The sequence below is a fragment of the Acinonyx jubatus genome, chromosome B4 (assembly GCF_027475565.1).
Source record: "Acinonyx jubatus isolate Ajub_Pintada_27869175 chromosome B4, VMU_Ajub_asm_v1.0, whole genome shotgun sequence".
Taxonomy (NCBI): domain Eukaryota; kingdom Metazoa; phylum Chordata; class Mammalia; order Carnivora; family Felidae; genus Acinonyx; species Acinonyx jubatus.
The window spans coordinates 35532246-35547383 of NC_069387.1; the positions used below are offsets into that span (position 1 = coordinate 35532246).

At 46.5% G+C, this 15138-nt stretch overlaps 1 protein-coding gene and 2 pseudogenes across 6 annotated transcripts; all 3 read left to right on the plus strand.

Annotated features, from left to right (window-relative positions):
- Positions 1 to 1430: 1430 nt before the first annotated feature.
- LOC113603547 (60S ribosomal protein L18a-like) lies at positions 1431 to 2155 on the plus strand (annotated as a pseudogene).
- A 559-nt stretch (positions 2156 to 2714) lies between these two features.
- LOC113603548 (RNA transcription, translation and transport factor protein-like) lies at positions 2715 to 7805 on the plus strand (annotated as a pseudogene).
- Positions 7277 to 14889, plus strand: FBXL14 (F-box and leucine rich repeat protein 14). Of its 6 annotated transcripts, none has more exons than XM_053225645.1 (2): positions 7277 to 9208; positions 14324 to 14889. In XM_053225645.1, the coding sequence occupies exons 1-2, from the start codon at positions 8057 to 8059 to the stop codon at positions 14333 to 14335; spliced, it is 1164 nt and encodes a 387-aa protein (XP_053081620.1). In that variant the 5' UTR covers positions 7277 to 8056; the 3' UTR covers positions 14336 to 14889. The 6 variants fall into 6 exon arrangements, with proteins under 6 accessions (XP_053081620.1, XP_053081616.1, XP_053081618.1 ...); XM_053225641.1 differs by having other exon boundaries at positions 7277 to 9255; positions 14324 to 14888; XM_053225643.1 differs by having other exon boundaries at positions 7277 to 9250; positions 14324 to 14888.
- The last annotated feature ends 249 nt before the right edge of the window (positions 14890 to 15138 follow it).

Consider the following 15138-nt stretch of genomic DNA (forward strand, 5'->3'; position numbering starts at 1 on the left):
AGAGAGACAGAGTGCACGAGCAGGGGAGAGGCAGAGAGAGTGGGAGAGAGAGAATCCCCAGCGGGCCCCACACTGTCAGCACAGAACCCAACTCAGGGCTTGATCCCATGAACCCGTGAGATCATGACCTGAGTGCAAATCAAGAGTGGGATGCTTCATGAAAAGATGCTCAATGTCACTCCTTATCAGGGAAATACAAATAAAAACCACACTGAGATATCACCTCATACCAGCCAGTCAGAGTGGCTAAAATGAACAAATCGGAGACTATAGATGCTGGAGAGGATGTGGAGAAACGGGAACCCTCTTGCACTGTTGGTGGGAATGCAAACTGGTGCGGCCGCTCTGGAAAACAGTGTGGAGGTTCCTCAAAAAATTAAAAATAGATCTACCCTATGACCCAGCAATAGCACTGCTAGGAATTTACCCAAGGGATACAGGAGTGCTGATGCACAGGGGCACTTGTACCCCAATGTTTATAGCAGCACTTTCAACAATAGCCAAATTATGGAAAGAGCCTAAATGTCCATCAACTGATGAATGGATAAAGAAATTATGGTTTATATACACAATGGAATACTACTTGGCAATGAGAAAGAATGAAATATGGCCTTTTGTAGCAACATGGATGGAACTGGAGTGTGATGCTAAGTGAAATAAGTCAGGCAGAGAAAGACAGATACCATATGTTTTCACTCATATATGGATCCTGACAAACTTAACAGAAGACCATGAGGGAGGGGAAGGAAAAACAAAAAGTTAGAGAGGGAGGAAGCCAGACCATAAGAGGCTCCTAAAAACTGAGAATAAACTGACGGTTGATGGGGGATGGGAGGGAGGGGAAAGTGGGTGATGGGCATTGAGGAGGGTACCTGTTGGGATGAGCACTGGGTGTTGTATGGAAACCAATTTGACAATAAATTTTGTATTTAAAAAAAAAGAGTGGGGTGCTTTTTAAAAAAAAAAATTTTTAAGTTTATTCATTTTTGAGAGAGAGAAACAGAGCATGAGCAAGGGAGGGGCAGAGAGAGAGAGAGAGAGAGAGAGATGGAATCCAAAGCAGGCTCCAGGCTCTGAGCTGTCAGCACAGAGCCCGACATGGGGCTCGAACTCACGAACCGTGAGATCATGACCTGAGCTGAGGTCGGACGCTTAACTGAGCACCCAGGTGCCCCAAACAAGAGTGGGATGCTTCACCGAGGCACCCCACTATCAGAGTACTTCTAATCCTTTGCTTAGGTGCCTGAAAATATGAAAACATACATTAAAGTTAATACTCAAAAGTTGCAAATTACAACTTACAAATGGCAACCCCACTTCCAGGGTAGAAGGAGGGAGTGACCATTCATCTGGGGGTGATCATTATTGGCAATCCCTTTCACTCTCATGAATTTTTCTAGTTCAGACAATAGAGTGCACAGTCGCCTTTCATGGTGGTGGCGACAGGCCGAGAGTGCCCCACGAAGGCCTCGGGCACCCTGCAACGGTCCAAGGTGGTGGGGGTCGGCCTGCCCACCTCCAATGCAGCACTCAGCCCCTCTATGGCCAGGGAATCTTTTGCACCTAATCATATCGGGACCAAGCCCCCCCTTCTGGTACTTTGTGTCTCAGCTGAGGAAGACGAAAAAGTCTTCAGGCGCAACTGTCTGCTGCAGACAGGGGTGCAAGAAATGCCCCTTGTGGGGGAAGAGCTTCAGAGCCTGGCTGCGCTATGACTCCAGCAACGGCACCCACGGCACGTACCCGAAGTATGGGGACCGACCACTGCAGGCTCTGGCACCCGGTGCTGTCCTGACATAGGCACTGGCACAGCGCTCACTCGATCCAGATCATGAAGGTGAGGACTGCAGCCAGCAAGGGCAGCCCACTGGCAGCCAAGCAGTTCCAGGACTCCAAGATCAAGTTCCCACTGTCCCATCTGGTCCTGTGGCCCCAGGGAGAGCCACACTTCACCACCAAAAGGCCCAACATTTTCTTCTAGATGCAAAGCTTCCCTGTCCCCAAGTTGGCCCAAATAAATTCCTTGGGAAACCTCCCTCTGCCCCCCTCAAATAATAATAATAGTAATAATAATAATAATAATAATAAAGTGCACAGCTATCCTAATGAGAGGGCTCTAGCTACCCAGACCCCAAGTCCTTATTTTTATTGTGGTGGATAAAGCCCATGTTTACAGGATATAGCAAATTAATAACCTAGGAAGAGTAAACAAATATTTCAGGGTATTCCTGGCAATTTGTTGATATGAGAACAATTTTCACCGATTTTTTCCTTTTATTCACATCTTTATTTCAAAATGTTCGTTCTGTTTAATTTTTTTTTTTTTTAAGTAGGTTTCATGCCCAGTGTGGAGCCCAATGAGCTCGAACTCACCATCCTGAGATCAAGACATGAGCTGAGATTAAGAGTCAGACCCTCAACCGACTGAACCACCCAGGCACCCCTATGGTAATTCTATTTTTATGTTTTTGAGGATCCACGATACTAGTTTCCACAGGGGCTGAACCATCTACATTCCCACTAACAGTATGCCAGGGTTCCAGTCTCTCTACATTTTCACCAACTCTTGTTATCTTCTATTTTATTAATAGTATCAATCCTAATAGATGTGAGTGGTATCTTATTGTGCTTTTGATTTACATTTCCCTAATAATTACTGATGTTTAGCATCTTTTCATATGCTCATTATCCATTTGTATATCTTCTTTGGAGAAATGTCTGAGAGATGCCCCAAGAAACTCTCATTTAGTAATACAGTAAAACCTTGGTTTGCGAGCATAATTCGTTCCAGAAACATGCTTGTGATCCAAAGCACTTATATATCAAAGCAAATTTGAAGAACCATTGGCTCAGTTATGATCATGTGACATTCGACCTCACATACTACTTGTATTGCAAGACATAGCTCTTTTTATCAAGTTAAAATTTATTAGAAATGTTTGCTTATCTTGCGGAACACTTGCAGAACAAGTTACTCGCAATCCAAGGTTTTACTGGACTAGGAAGGAATAGAAAGAATGTTTCCATCAAGAAATCTTGAAGTTGGAAAGTAGTTGGAAAGGTACCATATTATAAACCTCAGATGTCCGTTGCTATTGGTTGTCCAGATTCTTGGAGACGTTTTGATATGCATGAAGTCTTTCATAAAGATATTATGTTATTACTGTTCTCATTCATTTCAGTTCAAAAACCTTTACAGAGTGTCTACTACACAGTAGTGCCATGGATACTTTAGAGTTAATACAAAACACACACAACATATTTTAACTCCTTTGATCCAACACTTACCAGCTAGACTCAGGGTCACTAGTTTTGGATCTATATTTTTTTGAATGACTTTAAAAAGCTGCAGATCTCTTCCGATCTTTCCTGCCAGATCTTCCTTCTCTGAACGAGGAAGTACACACACCCTTAAGTAAGCTTGATATCCGGGTTGGGCCTCTCAATTTTCCCAGGCCTCACCCAGATGAAAAACACACCCATCTGAAAATCTAGTTCCTTTAAAATTCTTGATAAAGTTTTGGAGAGACTTCTTATACAGGGCTCTCATTTTTGTTTCTATACAGAATAGCTCATTCAGAAAAAAACTCCTTTCTGGTTGCAACTTATTGAACCATATACGAAAATCTGAACAAGTCCTTAGAACACGAACAGTGCCTGTGCTGCCTGCCCCTCCTTGCCTCCCCTCTCCCAACCCACGCCCAGGGAACCAAAGCAAGAAGCAGGGACCACGTTCCAAGGCAAGCTGATGGCCCTCAACTACCACAACCCTGCTGGCTTCAACTGAAAAACTGAAACAGAATTTAGAAACCTTATTGTTTGACTTGAAGACCAGAAGATCAAACACCACAAGATTGAAGGCAGAGGTAGTTTAAGAAACATCCACAGCAGTGACTGGTCCAAGTCCTTTGAAAAGTATCTCAGACATGTTAACTGTCCTTTCAAGATTCAAGATCAACAAGAAGTAATTGACTGGCTTCTTGGTTTAGCCGTTAGACTTGAGTATGGAGACAATGCTGAAAAATACAAGGGCTTGCTACCTGATAATACAAAAAATGCTGACAGTGTAGAGGCACTGATCAATTTGGATGTAAATAATCCTGATCTTAAGGCTGGTGTAATGGCTTTGGCTAACTTTCTTCAGATGCAGCATCTTAATGGTTACCTGGTAACGCTTAAGGCAACTCGCATTTTGGTCCAGGAGCACCTGAGCAGGATGCAGTTGCTAAAGCAAATCAAACAAAAGAGGGTTTGCCTGTTACTTTAGATAAATATATTCTTGGTTTTGACACTGGAGATGCAGTTGTTAATGAAGTGCTCAAAATCTGTAATTGCTGCACATAGAAGAGCTCAGAGACCTACAGCAAAAATTAATGAAGCCATAGTAGCTGTTCAGGCAATTACTGTTGATCCAAAGACAGACCACAGACAGCTGGAAGATGTACATCTTAGGATTTCAGCTTCTCACTGACAAGTATAGTTGGGAACCATGTACACTCTAGCATGTGTTTGGAAATCAACTGTCATATTTTTGAGGGAAGAATCCCAGAAAATTGACTATGTTCTAGAGATTTACCTTTGCTTTTGCTTTAATAAAGTTCAGCAAAGTGGCGGCGGGGGGGGGGGGGGGGGCGGGAATGAACAGCTATCCACAGGATTTTCTACATTGGTATCCATCTTTCTCAGATAATCAAGGTCTCTGCTCTCTAATATGCTCCGTCCATTTTTGTGTCCCAAATCTGAGCCTAAACCAAAATCCCCAAGGAGCCATTGCATGTGAAAATATTTTAAACTCTGGCCTGTCTTAAGAACAATGCGCAAGCTCCAGGGTTGAGAAGCCAGTAGGACTAATCTAGGCTCATGGTCTCCCAGGGTGTTAATACTGGAAAGGTCCCTGAAGATTATCCAGTCAAATCACCCTACTGTTACATAAGGAAACTGACACCCAGAAAGGGGAGACATTTTCTCAATGCTATAAAAAGTCACCATATCTCCAGACAGCATAGGGCTCATTTGATGCCACACTTCCTTTTCTCCACTAATGTTCATTTTCTGAGATGCTTCTTGATGTTTATTTTCCTATTTGTTGAACATGAAAATAATCATATTACTGCAAATCCTTGAAATATGTTTGAACGTCTTCAACAAAAGGCTCTGTATTAATAAAACTCAGGAAAAAGTTTTGGTAGAACTAGGATCAAGTGGCCAACTTCTAGAGAAAGTGTTTCTGGGCATCACTGAATGACTCTTCAGAATTGAGAACAATACCCTGTCTAGAGGAGGAAAACCAGTAAGCTCCTTTTCTTCAGGTCATGCTCCCAGTTTACAAATCCGCTCCCCCTACCCCATGTGTGGTCTAGCACTTTGTTTTGTGTTAAGTAGGATTAAGTTGTTTTGGACTGATACTTTGACATCAATACAAATACATCTACATCTACAGAACGACAAAAAAGTGACTTTCATGTAGAGTTTAAGGTAAAAATTTAGTCATAAGTGACTGAGACAAACATAAGGCCAGATACACTCTAGGAGAAGAGTGTTGGCTCAGGTATGGCCTGAAATTATTGCCTCAGCACATCTGGATCATCTAGGTGACTTACAGTACAGTCCATTATTTCAGAGAGGTTATAAAAATCTATGGGCCTCACATCATGTGTAATGTGGGTGAGGTGGCAAATGTGTAAGAGTTTTTGCTTCTGCATTTCCTGATTTACAGACAGGAAAGGTAGGGGCACCTGGGTGGCTTAGTCAGTTGAGCGTTGAGCCTCTGACTTTGGCTCAGGTCGTGATCTCACAGTTTGTGGGTTAGGGCTCTGCACTGAGGGTGCTGAGCCTGCTTAGGATTCTCTCTCCCTCTCTCTGCCCCTCCCCCACTTGTGTGCACAAGGTCGCTCTGTCTCAAAATAAAGAAAACTTTAAAAAAATTTTAAGAAATAGGAGAGGTGGATGGGGTGTGTGTAATATATATTATGCCTATTAGTGAATCTGTATGCACTTGTATTGGTCTCTTGAGCAAAGAGAAGTGGCCAAAAGCTAATCTCATATACTGAAAATGGAGCCCATTCAAAATTTTGTTCAGGTCCTCAAACAATCAATGAAACCATTTTCCTTTTCCGATAAACAGATCAGGTTGTCCTGTATCAAGTTGTACGGACCCATAAGTTCATTAAAAATAGGGTCATTTTCTCTGATGCAAAGATTCATGGTTTGGGGATAGTTAAAAGGAAACTCTGAAATCCTATATTCAGTGTGGCATTTAAGACTCAGGAGCCACATTGTAGAAGAGAGCACTGCCCTGGTTCAATGAAACAGTTGACAGACCAACAGACATTTGCTTGGAGCATTTTAAACCAAGCCCAATAGTCATTGTATTTTATTTAAACAGTATCTTTGTGTTTGTACATACAAATATACTATCATACAACTGTCCGTAAAACTGTACGTAGTCTAAAAGGCTGGGGAGAAAGGAAAAGATCACAAAACAAGGCTTAGGGACGGCTGCTCCCTTCTAAGTGTAAAGCAGGCTGAGGAGATGGGAGGACATCTGTGGCGCTCCCGACAGTTCAGTTCACAGTTCAGCAGCCAAGTGCGGAAGTGGAGGGAAGTTTTGATGTATAAAGTACTCACAGAGGCGTATGGGACACAACCAGAAGATGCTAGATGGAAGCAGTAATGGATACCTCTAGCATGAGGGCCGGAGGGGGTCAGTGATAAGCTAGGGCAGAGATGAATAAAGTCGAGTTTCTTCATAATTTGAGGCACAAGACTGGAGAGAAAGGAATCGTAGGAAACAGCCCCGTTGGAAGAATTGGGGGTGTGATAGCAGAGACATGTTAAGGGGCATTAAGGACAGTAAAAGAAGGAAGGAGAGTCGGAGTGATGATTATTGAGTACTACCACTGGAAGAGGGTCTTGCAAGGATAATAAAGGGAGAAGGGTGTAAAGTAGGGGTCAGGAATTGCAGGGGTAAACTATGGGAAAAGACTGCGCAGACGTCAGCAGCAAAGAAAAAGAGAAGGAATGGGTTGGGGCGTGGCCCAGAAAGGGAATGGCTCAATAGCGGGCTACGGGGTGAAAAGGAGAAGGGTGGGGAAGAGCCTGGCTGACAGCTGCTCTCAAATGGCGCCTACAGGGTTAAAAATCGGGGCGGCCAGACTAGGAAGAACTCGGTTTCCAGGGTAACGGCTCCGACAGTTCCGGCAGCGCAGGCTCGTACCATTGCGCGAGAGCGCGCGGGGGGAGCGCGGCCGGAGTGAGGGAGGGGACGCGCGAAGGAGCAGTCGGGCCGAGGGGTCCGGCCCGGACTCTACCAAACGCGCGGCCCGCCTGCTCGCTCCGGGCCCGGCGCCGAGCCGCCCTCCGGCCGCGCCGGCCGCGGCGTCCTCCGTGCCCGGGCCGGCAGCTCCCAACTGGCCGCGGACGGCGGGGGGGAGAAGGAACGTGCGCCCGGTGGCCCGGATTGGCCTCCAGGTCCCCCCGCCTGGGCGGCGGAGTGCGGGCGGCCCGGGCTGGGAGGTTTGAAAAGCGGGCGAGAGACAAAGGCAGCAGGAAGCCTCCTCGGCGCCCGGAGCCCGTGCTCGCAGCCCCCGGGGCCCCCCGGACCGGAGCAGCAGCGGCGGCGGCCGGCGGCGGCAGTGGCAGGAGGCAGAGGATGCGGCAGGGGGCGTGGGAGCGGCGGCGGAGCGGGCGGAGCGGCGCGGCCCGAGCGCGGCGTGGTTAGACCCGAGGCGGCGGAGGCGGCGGAGGCGGCGGCCCGGCCGGGCTCGGGAGTGAGTGAGAGGGCGCCTTCCCCGCCCGGGATGTGAGGACCGAGCGGAGCCCGGGGCGGGGGGAGGGAAGGGAAGGGAGGCGAAGCCGGCAGGAAGGAAGGAAGGACGGACGGACCAGGAGGAGGAGCGGCGGCGGCGGCCGGAGCCGGAAGGCGGGGAGGAGCCGTCCGTTGGGCCCGAGGCGGCGGCGGCAGCGGCCGGGGCGAACCGCTCTTGTCGCCTCTCGGGGCAGGAGCGGCGGGGCCCGCGCCTCCTCCCCCCGGCGCCGCGGAGGGGGGAGGAGGAAGATGGAGACCCACATCTCGTGCTTGTTCCCCGAGCTGCTGGCCATGATCTTCGGCTACCTGGACGTCCGGGATAAGGGGCGCGCGGCGCAGGTGTGCACGGCCTGGCGGGACGCCGCCTACCACAAGTCGGTGTGGCGGGGGGTGGAGGCCAAGCTGCACCTGCGCCGGGCCAACCCGTCGCTGTTCCCCAGCCTGCAGGCCCGGGGTATCCGCCGTGTGCAGATCCTGAGCCTCCGCCGCAGCCTCAGCTACGTGATCCAGGGCATGGCCAACATCGAGAGCCTCAACCTAAGCGGCTGCTACAACCTCACTGACAACGGGCTGGGCCACGCATTTGTGCAGGAGATCGGCTCCCTGCGTGCCCTGAACCTGAGTCTCTGCAAGCAGATCACCGACAGCAGCCTGGGCCGCATAGCCCAGTACCTCAAGGGCCTGGAGGTGCTGGAGCTGGGGGGTTGCAGCAACATCACCAATACCGGCCTCCTGCTCATCGCCTGGGGCCTGCAGCGCCTCAAGAGCCTTAATCTCCGCAGCTGCCGCCACCTCTCGGACGTGGGCATAGGGCACCTGGCCGGCATGACGCGCAGCGCCGCCGAGGGCTGCCTGGGCCTGGAGCAGCTTACGCTGCAGGACTGCCAGAAGCTGACTGACCTTTCTCTAAAGCACATCTCCCGGGGGCTGACGGGCCTGAGGCTCCTCAACCTCAGTTTCTGCGGGGGCATCTCGGACGCGGGCCTCCTGCACCTGTCGCACATGGGCAGCCTACGCAGCCTTAACCTGCGCTCCTGCGACAACATCAGTGACACTGGCATCATGCATCTGGCCATGGGCAGCCTTCGCCTCTCGGGGCTGGATGTGTCGTTCTGTGACAAGGTGGGGGACCAGAGTCTGGCTTACATAGCTCAGGGCCTGGACGGCCTCAAGTCCCTGTCCCTCTGCTCCTGCCACATCAGCGACGATGGCATCAACCGCATGGTGCGGCAGATGCATGGGCTGCGCACGCTCAACATCGGACAGTGTGTGCGCATCACAGACAAGGGCCTGGAGCTGATCGCGGAGCACCTGAGCCAGCTCACTGGCATAGACCTGTATGGCTGCACCCGAATCACCAAGCGCGGCCTGGAGCGCATCACGCAGCTTCCCTGCCTCAAGGTACTCAACCTAGGACTCTGGCAGATGACGGACAGTGAGAAGGTCAGGTGAGGGCAGCAGCACCTGCTCCCCTTGTCCCACCCTGTTCATCCTCCGGTCACCACCACACCTCCCTCCCCCCACCCCAACACTTGACATGCACACTTACACATAGATCATTGTAGTGGTTGAGATGGGGGCAGTGACACGAAGCCTCAGGCTCATTTTCTCCCTCCTCCAGCACCTCGGCCCACTATGCACCCATTCTCATTGCATCTGGGGTTCCTCTGCTACCCCTACCTTAACTCCCCTCTCTTTTTCCCTGAGGATAGAGAGATTGAATCAGCTACTTACCCACCCACTCCTCTCGGCAGGGGAATGGAGGACTGTTTGAGCTACTGTATCCCCCACTGCTTTGCATTTGGAAATGGAGGAGGGGGTGGGGAGTGACTAGTCCTTAAAACCCTGGGGAGTTGAGGAAAATGTCTGCCTTCACTTAAGCTTTCATTTGAATACTGTGATCTGGTTTTTATTTTGAAATGTATAAAGAGCAAACCCAACTACCACGGCCTTTTCACCCTTCTTCCTTCCACTTTGTAACTAATCCCAGGCTCTTCTCCTCCCTTCTCCTACAGTGCTCTGCTATTCACGTTCATTTCCTTTTTATTGTCTTTCTTTTTCTTATTTTCATTTTTTAGAGAAATTCGAAATCACGGTCCTTTTTTTTTCTGCTGAATATAGTCTATATATTATATATATATAAATTATATATATATACATATATATATGTCTGGCTACCTCGTTTTAGTTTACTTTTTTCTCTGAAGCCCTGGAATTCTACAAGAGAGATATTTTGAGACTGAAACATTTTTGTGCCTAGACTGGAAAGATGCCCATTGGGTTTGTACGTCCATTTTGTTTTGGCTTCTTCCCAAACCCCATCCATCCAGTGTGTCCACTTCCACATTCTGGCTAGAATTTTTTCTCCCCGTCCATTGGGATTTGAGGGCCCAATGGTGTCCATAAATCTTGACTTAATTTATAGCACAAATGTGTGGAAGAAATGAGAGTTGAACTTTTGTTTGTTTGCTTGAGACGCAGATTGTGTCTTGAAAATGATTATTATATATGCAAATTCTGCCCTACCCTCACCCTCTTCCAAGTTTCCCCACAAAAAGGTCACACAGTGAGGCTTCCTGTTGGAAGCAGAGGGGCAGAGTTGGCCTACAGAGCCCCTGGGGCTGTAACGTGAAGGGGAGGAGACTGAAACTCCTGTCTCATCTCTGTTCTGTTAATAAAATGGGAGTTTGTGGATTTTACAAAAATCTGTTTCTAAATGGAGGAATAGATGGCTTTCTTTATTTTGGTGGGGGTTGGGACTCGTGGCTTTAAAAAAAAATTGCTTTTGAGTAGGATGTATATTTCTGTTGGAGTTTTTGTTTGTTTGTTTATTTTTTTAGAATCCTCCACAGCAACCTGCGAGACCATGGAGTTAAAGAAACCCAGAGACCTTTATCAATTAATTGTACTGTTTGTGAATTTGTATAAATAATAACAAAGATCCTCTTAAAACGTTTATATTCTTACAGTAAAAGGTTAAACTGATATTTATATAATAAAAGAGGAAATATGAAGTATGTTTTTGAAAAAAAAAAAAAACAAAAACAAAAAACCTTGTATCTGTGAATTATTTTGAAGGCAGTGTGTGTTTGGGCCCACGCCAAAGTAGGAGGTGCTGTTTGTGTACTCTAAGAGGAAATAAGGTATAGGGTTTGGTGCATCCTATGTGGTGTGAGTAAGCTCACGGTTAAACATTTATTCTGTATAAGGTTTACCACTGACACCTAAATGTTTTGTTTCTAGAAATGTGACTGGACTGGAGATTGGTATAATTCTTGGTTTTAAACTGTCAACAACATGGAAATTTTAAAAAGCTGAACAAAATGGAACTTTTTAAAAACGTGATCTGTAAGAGTCACGGTTTCCCCAGAGTGGAAATGAGATCGAGGGGTCCTGTTGAAAAATGGCTCATGGGATGTGGAAGTGGGGGAGAAAGAGGGGTTTCTTTCCACTCTGAGTGGGTGTGGGGAGGATGTGAAATGGTGAAGGGTGGAGGGAACTGAAGCCATTGTTCAGAAAGTTAAAAGAGCGCTGTCCTTGCTCACTCTCTCTCTTGCTCACTCATGCATGCTGAATCTCACAGTGTGAGTGAGGGTCCTAGTAGAGAGGAGGAAGGCAGTTCAGCCCCTCTTTTTAACATTCTCCTCCAGGCCTGGCTGTATTTAAGCACTTTCCTGGGGGATGGGGAGGTTGGCCAGGAGTTCTTGCACATTTGCATTTTAAGCACTTCCAGCTCTGAAGCTGGCCACTCGATCCACTGTGGTGAGGGTTCTTAGAATTCTTCAGGGCAGATAAATGAATACCAACAATTCTAGCAAAGAGTTCCCTTTGGTAGACATTAACTAAATAATCGACACCCTGTGGAAGTGGAAGGGTATAATCGCCCAAACAGTGGAGCAGTGCATATTCCTGGTTTCACATAGGTCTTTCTCGTTGTTTCTGAGATTTTTTTTAAACCAAAAATACTGATCCCAGCAAGAGCTAGTAAGAGTGGTATAAAACTTTCCTGCAAAGACACCTCTTTCCAGGAAGAGAGCTAGAACCCAAGTTTCTCTCGGGGTAAGGTTGTTTTGTAAAATTTCCAAGCTTTCTGCTGGAGCCTATCACAAAAGCTGCATTGTTCCTTTTTGGAGAGCTATCACAATTGGGTCTAATTGAGCCTGACACTAGATCCATCTTCCTTTTCTTTGGGGAAGGTGTGGATCTCTTTCTTCCCTCTTAGGTTGCAAGTGCTTATGGCCTGGGGCGGGGGGGGGGGGGGGGGGGTGGGGGGGGGTGATGTGTGAACCCTAATAAGAAGTCTGGACTTGGAATTAGGGTCAGCTTTCTGATTTGGCACTATAATGCATGAAGGTTCCATAAGCTCTAAGTTCTTAGAGGATCTTTCTTTCTCCCAGACTGCATGACTGTACAGATTCAGTCCATCAAAATTTGAGCACCTCCTAAGTCTTAGACTCTGTGCTCACATTCTTCATTTTAATACACAGTCCTACCAACTAACAGGAAGTTTTCCACTTTTCTGTTTGGTTTTGTTTTTTACTTGCAAGGCTAAATAAATATAAGCCTGATTAAAGGTTGGTGAATGAATGTTTGAAAGTTAAGATCATGGGCCTACTGTCCTCATGCTGAACTGGGTATGCTTAATATATCTGGAGTGTCTCTGGAAACGATGAATAAACCATTTACTTTCATCAGTCAAGGTTAACTGTTTATCTCTCAACCTTCATGGGTAGAAAGAAATGAATATGTGTTGAGAACCTATGGTATGCTTTGCATGGTACCTGAATATTTCTCCTTTTAGTCTTCAAAGCAACCTGTTGAAACAGGTATCCTTATTTCCAGATAAGGCATACTACTTGCCTTAAGTCACCCAGCCACTAATTGAGGGGAACCAGGACTCAAACCAAGTCCAGTTCCAAAGTCCAGCTCCCTTCCGTACCTAAGAAGGTTTAGTTACTAATCGTACCTTGGTTTCCAGTAAGGTGACCTCACAGAAATGAGTGGCAACTGATTGATCACAGTGTGGACAAGCTCATGCCACAGGGCACTATTTAAAGGGAATATGGGTGGATCTGATCTCCGCCATACCTACAGGAATTAGAAGCACTGAAGAAAATAAGATGTTTTGTGGGCGCTACAAAAGTTAAAAAGCACTTCAGGGCAACTTTTAGAATAACGGGAAAACCTGGTTCAGGTATTTGCTGAAACTTCAGAAGTGAAAAACCAAAACAGGACCTCAGTGTAAACTTTATCATCTAGAAGTAATAAACCTCATAGAAACTGGGTAGTGGTGAGGACAGGGCTCCACATACCTTTCTTTTCTGAGCCTCATTGGGCAATAGCCCTTGAAGTCTGCCTGGAAAAGATTATCAGTGCAACCTCACTGGGGTCCAGACAGTTTCTGCAGCCCCATAAGGACCATGCTAGGCCTCTAGCTAGAAGTGCTGGGCATTGTTGCATGATGCTCCCTGCTGTGGACTCCCTCCTGTGGGATTCCTCAGTCCTAAAGTGGGGGAGCCCCCCTGCCCCACACCTGATTTACCCCACATTTGGCAACAGAGACAGGGATGCTTGCCTAACTTACAGCCTGTCTTTAAATAGTTTAGAAAATTCAAACTGATCATATTCTTTCCTGATTCAAATCAACAAAGATCTGAAAAAGCAAATGTTTCTTTTATTGGAGTTTCCTTTTAAAGGTAAGGACTTTTCTCTTTAAAAAGGACACTTGATATGGAAACTGAAGTATGGCCTGTTCCCTAAATCCTGGTGCTTTCCTGCAGCAGTTACTAGATAGACGCTGGTCTCAGAATTAGTAAAACCTTTTTTACTTTTGACTTAGAAAATGTGAACTCAAGTTTTCAAAGGGGAAAGGTATGGCCCCCAGAGACCACTGTGTTTTCAAGGAATAAGAACCTCTTGATTAAAAGATCAGATTTGTAAAACAAAACCAAGACCTCATGCAGCCTCTGACAACCGTCTTTTGCCAGTCCCCTGAAAGGGGGAGCCCCTGGCCTCTGCTCTCAGCTGCCCTGCTGGAGAAAGGGAGGCTACAGTAAGTCATGTATCAGTCGCCCTCTCTGGTGCCCTTCTCTTCCCTGCATCTCACATCAGTCCCTTTTAAGTTCATTCTATCCACTTAGTAGAGGGCAAGGCCTAAACTCTGTATGCCTCTGAACTCCTATGGAGGCAGGGGTGAGGCTTTCTGTTGAGATAATGTGGAGCACAGGATTAGAAACTGGAAAGCTATGGTCAAACACAGGCCTATGCTTGGGTCACATATCTTGTTTTTGTTCCAATATGATGTCGCAAGTTAAAATATTTTGAAAAGTGGTATCAAACAGATAAGACATTCATATTTGGGTCACTGGCAACTACTAGTTTAGAACTTAGCAAAGGTGAGTGCACAGCTGGAAAGAGCATGTACTTTCAGGTCTTGCATAGAAAACAAGTATTTCTAGACAATGATAAATTTAAATGTCCACAAATGATCAGTTTCAGTCTTTTCCTCTTTTCCAGGGATTGCTCTGATTTTGCCTGGTGGAGTTGCCTGTACCAACCCAGAACATTTGGTACTATGTAAAGTCAAGTCTTCCTGTTAAGGTGGAAGAGAAAGTAAGCTTGAGATCTTAACTGTGCAGCACTAGTGTGGGGGTATTTTGAGCATCCCCACAAATAAAACAAAACAGAAGTGGAATTCCTCTGCTTGCTGTTTGTTAACCCAGAAAATTGCACATTCTTTTCTTAAAAAAAGACTTCTGTTTTTATTATCTCATTGTGCTTAGACTATAATTGTGTAAAACACAAATGCCACATATCCTTGTAAGTTCACTTTTATTTGTGATGGTGGAGAATAGTGTCGGTTGCAAAGAAAAGAATGAGGTCTTCTGCAGCAGCAAAGAAACTTAAGGGGGGACAGTGTTAGGGATGTGAATGCAACCTGCTGGAAGAATTTAGTCATGACACAGTGTTCACTTTCTGTCTCAAATGTTTGTTTTCACAAATCTGGTTGATACTGCACACTTAATTTTATAAATGGGGAGAGAGGCTTGACAAAGGTAAGGTTTTGCCACGGTGATATGAGGAGTACTTATCAGAACCGACTGCTGCAGAGGGTGATAAGCATGCCGGTAGCTCTTTGATCTTTCCCTGAGGTATTGTAAAGGGCCACCCTAACCCCTGGCTTCAGAAAGGTGCTAAACCAGGGCCTGTTTTCATTGGGAGTAGGGAAAAAACAAAAACAAACCCCACCAACTGCTGAAAGTTACTACTATTTAATATGTATTATTACGTTGTGCAAACTTAGATATGTCTTGTCAGCATCATATATAGAG

Bases quoted from the DNA above. Each gene is read 5' to 3' on its own strand.
- FBXL14 (XM_053225640.1), top strand. From the start codon at position 8,057: ATGGAGACCCACATCTCGTGCTTGTTCCCCGAGCTGCTGGCCATGATC. The intron at 9,256-10,647 runs GTGAGGGCAGCA...TTATTTTTTTAG, and splicing joins ACGGACAGTGAGAAGGTCAG to AATCCTCCACAGCAACCTGC.